A 7,433-nucleotide genomic window follows, 5' to 3' on the forward strand; every position below is an offset into this window, starting at 1 on the left:
TTCGACGTGATCTGGATTCTTTCTAAAATTCGACTTTGAAACACTAACATCAAAACAAACTCAAAAGAAGACATTTCCTTTATAAGACCAGTTGCTTCTGCGACTTCATTGTTCTTGCTTGAAGTCAAAATTATTTTCGATAGACACTTCAGCACAGCGACAAAATTTACATTGATTGATAGTAAAGCGTCGTACCTTGACGACCACCTAGTAGGACAGAGTTTTTTCAAGGTTAACTTGATAACACAGGAGTCGGTCAACTCTTTTAAACATTGCCATCTTGGTAGGCTTTGGCCGAAAAATACATAAATACTGTTTATTGTATCATAGAATGATGAAATCTCTGAAATCGATTTCACACTGTCGTTTAAAAACTAAATTTAAATTGTGACTAGCACAATGGACATACTCAGCGTTAGGAGACTTTGATTTTATTCTGGTCTGCAGTCCTGTGTAAATTCCATTCATGACAGAAGCGCCATCATATCCTTGACCTCGGCACTTATCAAAAGATATTTTCTTTTCTTCTATAAATTTAACTACAAGATCCTCTAGTCCTTCGGCTGACTGGTCTAGTACTTGCACAAAGCCTAAAAAGGATTCCATTATCTCAAGCTGATTTAGGTCTGGTTTGTATAAAACATATCTTAAGATTATTGATAACTGATCAATTTTCGAAATGTCGTGTAGTATCTAAAATGAGAGAAAAAAATGGAGACTGTTGAACATCAGTCAATATTTCACTCAAAATCTGATGAGATGTCAAATGAATAAGCTCGTTTTGAATTGAAGGGCTTAAGTATTTTACCCTACTATCTTCGTTTTCCAGGTGATTCTTTAAAATAGGGTCGTATCTAGAAAGGAGATCAATAATATTCAGAAAATTTCCTGACTCACTCTTAACATTTTTTATGCTCTCAGATCGATGACCTCTAAGAGCTAGATTACAGGTTGACATTGTTATGATAACATCCAAAATTCTCTTTATTACTTCAACCAGTTTATCTTCTTTGTCATAGAAAAGAGTTTTGATATCTCTATTATTTTTTCTTATTCCATATGCGATACATGCATTAATATGGCACTTACTCAATTCGTGGTCTTTAATTTTTGTTGACAGATTTCTCCAATCATTAATTTTCCCAGTAGACCATGCATTGTTAAAGTTTTTATCAAGTCTGTTAGCAAACAGCCAACATGGTTCACAATACACGCCATTTAAAGACGGAGAGTAACAAAGCCAAAAGCGCTCAATTTTTTGACCAGTTTTCGTTTCGGAAAAATAATAATCTTTCGAAAAGGATCTATTTGTTTTAATGTCTTTAGGGAATGGCCCTTGAGGTCTACACGGTTCGGAGTTCAAAATCCGAGATTTCAATTCATCATTGTTAATATCTTCTGAGAAAAGAGCTATGTCTGTACTCTCTACTCCACCATCATTGCAGATTATACCAAAGACATCAGTATTTTCTTGTACTGAAATACTTCCGCCAGTTGCTGATGTAGAAGGAGCAGTATATGTAATATTTAAATCAGCAGACTTACTCACATTTTGGTGGACTTCTGAAGTTTGGTTATCGGCAAGAACATTCAATTCGACGATATCTTCTGACGTGGATATTTTACCCCCAAGCCCACATTCATTCTCACCAACACCATCGTCACCTGATTGACTTTGAGAGGTATCAGCAAAATCCCTTTTTTAAAAAACGTGTCAATCTTTGGTAGTTTCTTCACTTTTTCTTCTTCTTGTTTTTTCTTTTTTCGGAACTCGGCACCACTAGGTCTTTTGTTTCCGTCCATTTCGTTCAATCACAAACTATCATAACGAAATCCATTAAAAAACGCACAAATTTATACGGTAAAAACGGTCCACTGATTTAAATTGTATAACAAATACACAGACAAAATTGTTTTGTAATAAAACTCACACTACTGAACCGCACAATCGTACTAACAAGGACCGACTGTAGAGATGGGCGTTATTTAACATAACAGGATAAATAACAGTGTTGCCGCGCGGCAACAGTTATCCCCGCAACGTGTTATCAGAAACTCCCTGTTATAACAGGATGACAACGAACAATGAATTCATTCGTTTCGTTGCCGGCAACGGTAAGCCTGTGCTGGTAACAGTCAATAGCGGCAGACTGGAAACTCTTCACCTGTTATTTGAGCAACGGTGTTATGACAAACAACAGAGTTGTAGGATGACAATTATTTCATTGCCGGGAATCTATCTACGGCTTGACAATGACAACAGCAGCTTGATCTGTTATTACAACACCACCCGTAACGATAATATAGTAAAGTAAAATAATCAAAATACTGGAGACGCGACATTGCGGCTTGGGGGAGGGGATGGTGCCTGTTCGGACATGAAAACCTGACCTGATTATTCACTTTGTTTATTCTATTATGATCCCATTCCCACACCCGCAGTACAATTGTTTTAATTTGTTCAAGAGCAACATACAGTGTAATCTCTGCCTTATTAAACTATATGTGGTTTAAATTTTTATTTAAAATAACTATATTTCTTAATGTTTTCTTTAAAATAATTCTTGACAAATAATTGTAGAGTGATTAAGTTATGTGAAATAACACGTTTAATTTGTGTTTACTGTTTTTATTATTTATAAATATCTACATTGTAATTAATTTATATTAAAAATGAGTGGTAACAAGAAGCAAAAAACCAGTTACTTGTGGACATACTATACTGTGGTTGACGCTGACATAAAAACTGCTAAGTGCGATTTATGTGGGCAAGTATTAAATTATAAGTCAACTATAACTAATCTTAGACACCACATTGAAAAGCGCCATCCTACTGTAAATTTACCAAAAAAAGATAAAACTTCAACTAACTTGCCAAGCCCTACGACAGCTTTAATTTCTACTAAAAACTCTACAATAGGCTCTACATCAATTTTACGTAATGAACCCGAACAACCAAGTTCAGAAGCGCTAACCAATTCAAATCCACTAAGTGCATATTTTTCATCTTCTAGTGACGGTAACCAGTCAAGTATTAGATCATTTTTACCCCAATCTAAAAAGCTGAGTGAGACTCAACGTAAAAAACTCGATAAACTTCTCTTACAGTTGTTTATTACTGACTTTCAGCCATTTTCAATTGTCGAAGACAGAGGTTTTGTTAACTTTGTGTCGGCTTTGAATCCCGCATATAAATTGCCAAGTAGAAAAACAATTTCCAATAGTATGATTCCAGCTGAACATGAGAGATGCTTGAATTTTGTTCGGAATGAGTTAAACTCAGTACAAAGTGTATGTCTAACCACTGATACCTGGACTTCTACAAATGTTGAAAGTTATTTGGGTGTAACTGTCCATTACATTTCAGAAAATTATGAAATAAAGTCGATATTGTTGGAATGTTCTAAAATGTCTGATTCTCACACAAGTGCTAATCTAGCAAAAGAGATCAAAACTATTGTTGACAAATTTCATTTATTTGATAAGATTTTAGTCGTAGTATCAGACAATGCCAGTAACATCAAAGGGGCGGTACAAAAGGACTTGAAATTGAAGCACTTTGGTTGTTTTGCCCATACCTTAAACTTGATTCTTCAGGATGCGTTAAAGCTGGTAAAAATGTTAATTGACAAAATAAAATTGATAGTGACTTTTTTTAAAAGGAGCACAAATGCAACTGAAAAACTGTTGATATCCCAGAAAAATATGGGCCTTGAGCCAAAAAAAACTTATTCAAGAGGTTTCAACGAGATGGAACTCTACATTTTATATGGTTTCCAGATTTGTAGAGCTGCAGGACGCGGTAAAAACTACTATCGCTTTAATAAATAAAAATTTACCTGTTTTGTCAGAGGAAGAGTGGGGATTATGCAAAGAGCTAAGCACAATCTTACGTCCTTTTGAGGAGGTCACTTCACAGATTAGTGGGGAACGCTACGTGACAGGTAGCCAAGTGATACCCCTAACAAGAGGCCTGATGTCCGTGTGTAAAAAAATGCAAAAGGAGCCATTCAAACCAGTTATTCAAAATATTATTAATGAACTGCTGCATGGTCTCGAGAAACGCATGGAAAATGTTGAACACAGCAAAACAATAGCACTTGCTACTCTTTTAGATCCCAGATTCAAACTTGCTGTCTTCAAAGACGAAACTGCAAAGCAATTGATCAAAAAAACATGTACAGAACTTTTAGCTGCAATCTGGACAGAGACACATGGCAAACCTTGCACAGCAGATGATGAAGAAATTGGTAACACTCAAAACAAAGATGGCAACGTAGATTCCGCAAAATTTTCCGTCTGGGAGGACGTTGACAACATAATTGCCAAGGAGAAACCTACAGGTAACCGCTTTAAAATTTTATTCATAAATTTAGAATTTTCAATAAATTAAATTAGGGTTTTTACTTGTAACTACACGTATTTACTTTTTGTTTAACTTTAACGCGTTGTAAGCTTTTTGGAGTTCACTGCTATGAAGGAATTGGTTTCAGGTACGAAGACCTCCGCTGCAATTGTCGAGTTGAACCGGTACTTAGATGACAGCTATCTAGGACGGAAAAAAGATCCTATGGGCTGGTGGAAAGAGAATCAACATGTATACCCTATTATGAGCAAATTGGTGAAATTAAAATTTAACGTCATGGCTACATCCGTCCCATGTGAACGACTTTTTTCTAAAGCAGGAAATTTTTTGACAGAACGCCGATCAAGACTGAGTTCAAAACGAGCAGAGCAGTTGCTGTTTTTGAATGGAAATCTAAATCTTCTACAGTAAATAGAAATCAAAAAATTTAAGTTATATATAAGTTCTGCAAGTTAAATATATGAAATTATGTAATTCATTTTCTTGCAATTAATCTTATATGAAGCCATAGTGTACAGTTTGGTTATATTGCCCATTTTATTTTCTAAATATGCTTAATTGTGTCTTTGAATCTCCATACATTCGTGTATCTTCATTTAATCTAAAGTACAATATTTGACAGTGTAATTGTAATGTACATTTGAACAATATGTTTATGTATGTATATATTTGTAATTTATAAAGTGTTCCTATATGATTTAATTAGAAATAGCAGTGTTAACCATTTTGTTTATATTGTGATAAATAGTTTTTTATGTATACATTTTGCAATTATAAACGTCATTTGTGTTACTATTTGTTGTAGTTAATATAAGTTATCAGTTAAATATGTATGTATACATCACAGCAGTACATTTTTATAGCTAAATATCACTGTCCAACGTTTTTACTTTACACATACAAAATCTTACTTAAGTTTGTAGGCTATAATTATTTCAATATATTTTATAATCAAATATGTATTTCACATTCGTAATTAATTATATTTTAGATGTAATGTATCCATTTAATGTATTCTTCATTTACATACTAGTAGTGTAACTAACACGTATTTAACGGTTTTATTTTACTGTCAATTTTTCCGTGTAAATACCAATTTGGGCAATTAAAACACGTTATTTTTTAAGATAAATGTATTTTAAAGAACTTTTAGTCTTGTATATAAATTACTTTTATAAAAAAAGCCTAGGGTGTGTGTTCATTTAATATAATAATATTTACAGAAACGTTTTATTTGGTTTGTATTATTTTGTCTATAGCTTTTATAAAGTAATCCCTAGTGTAAATTATATTTAATACACTAAAATATTTCATTTTTCAGTTTGAATATTTTTAATGTTTATCTATAGTGTAAATGTACAATGCGCTGTGAAATGTTTACATTCAAACAATAAAAACCCGATTCTGTATTTTGTACTTAATTGAACCAAAAGATACTTTTAATTTATCTCAAAATAAATTATAGTAACTAGACTAAGCAGCTAAATGACGAATTTTGTACACTTAATAATAGTAACAAAGTCCGTTAACTGAATGGTGGTCCATGTTTTAGTAACGGTATTTCAGTAACGTTCTATAGGTAACAGCCACTGGAAAAACGTTATTGAACCAAACGTTGCGCAATGGATAGACGAGGCGCAACGGTCAGCCGATAAACAGTTGCTAAAAATAACACGTTGCCCGCAACCTGTTATCGGTTGGCAGAATAACGTCGCAACGCGTTGCAGCTAAACAACGACATTTTCCATCTCTAAACCGACTGACAGGACAGGGTGGACTAGTCTGTGAGTGCGCAGCGGCCACCCCTCCCCCGCCGAGACTTGGGACTCGCCCAGGCACCCGGCACACGAGAGGGAGGGGCGGCGGCCTACTACATGCCGCATGACCTTGAGATGCGCAGCAGTTACGGAGTAAAACTGAGTTGTGGGGACAGCGCGCGGCTCAGTAGTGTCCCAACATTCAAACTGAACGTATCAGTCCGGCATAGTAACATCGCAGATAACCTAGACTTGAGTGGACTAGTTATCATATTTCATTTCAAATATACTCATCATGAGAATATTTTTAAATAGTGTATTAATAGTTCATACTATTGTACTGTTAGAATAACGAATACAACTCGGTGGTCAAATGTTTTGTTACCCACAAATTTAGCTTCAATTAAATTAAAAAAAAAAAAACACTTTTGCGCCCTTCTAGGGCCTGCGCCCCCCTGAAGGCCTGCGCCCCAATGCACCGCATTGGTTGCATTGGCGTTAGTTACGCCACCGCCGACAGGTACAAAGCTCTCATTGTACAAAACAATTCTATGTGTAAATACTGCCGATTTGAACATCTCTAAACGTGGCAACATTATTACTTTTTCCGTATCTGCGCAATATATATCATTATACAAGTTTTCTACTTTATTTTTATCATTTACATGCTGAGTGCGAGATTTATCAGCTCTACCTTTATGTTTTTTCCATTTTTTTACTTATTTCACATGATTCATTTATGTTTTCTTTAGTGTGTAAGCTTTTATGAAATGAAAAATTCTTCACAAGACTCACACTCTTCATGGCCTAACTTAACTATAGAAATATTCATCTTCTTTGCAACCACTCGATATTTTACGTATGAACAGATATTTCCATAGTTTTGTTTAAAATCGTTATACATTGAAATAAATGACAAATCACTTGCCAGATACAATCTATTAGGATCATGCTCCCTTCTGTAATGTGAAATTATTGGTTGGAAAAGAATTAATATAATTTTTAATAGGTCCATCATCTATTTTATTATGAGGGTGCTTCAGACCTATTTTATCTTCAGCTGGAATCACTGAGTTCTTAGAACGTTTTAGAACATTACGTAAGACCTTGTCATTATTGTTTTCAAACCAAGATTGGTTAAAAAGAAGGACTTACAAAACAGTTTGAGCTGTACCATTGCAATCTTTCATTGTGTATTTAAATGAGTGGTTCCTTCTAAAGCTATTATTATTACCATTCACAGTTATCTGCTTAACACCTATATTAGAAACATTATGAAGTGTGAAGGATTTTCTAGTAGTTGAGTTATC

General features: G+C 34.4%; 1 protein-coding gene across 1 annotated transcript; it reads left to right on the plus strand.

The window, feature by feature from the left end:
* The first annotated feature begins 1,974 nt into the window (after positions 1-1,974).
* Positions 1,975-5,069, plus strand: LOC124370606 (zinc finger BED domain-containing protein 4-like). Its single transcript, XM_046828898.1, has 2 exons — positions 1,975-4,343; positions 4,494-5,069. The coding sequence occupies exons 1-2, from the start codon at positions 3,770-3,772 to the stop codon at positions 4,775-4,777; spliced, it is 858 nt and encodes a 285-aa protein (XP_046684854.1). The 5' UTR covers positions 1,975-3,769; the 3' UTR covers positions 4,778-5,069.
* Positions 5,070-7,433: the final 2,364 nt, after the last annotated feature.

The sequence above is a fragment of the Homalodisca vitripennis genome, unplaced genomic scaffold, assembly GCF_021130785.1.
Source record: "Homalodisca vitripennis isolate AUS2020 unplaced genomic scaffold, UT_GWSS_2.1 ScUCBcl_315;HRSCAF=2044, whole genome shotgun sequence".
In the NCBI taxonomy this organism is placed as follows: domain Eukaryota; kingdom Metazoa; phylum Arthropoda; class Insecta; order Hemiptera; family Cicadellidae; genus Homalodisca; species Homalodisca vitripennis.

Coding starts and splice junctions, on each gene's coding strand:
- LOC124370606 (XM_046828898.1), top strand. CDS start 3,770: ATGGTTTCCAGATTTGTAGAGCTGCAGGACGCGGTAAAAACTACTATC. Junction 4,344..4,493: donor TGCCAAGGAGAAACCTACAG/GTAACCGCTTTA, acceptor AATTGGTTTCAG/GTACGAAGACCTCCGCTGCA.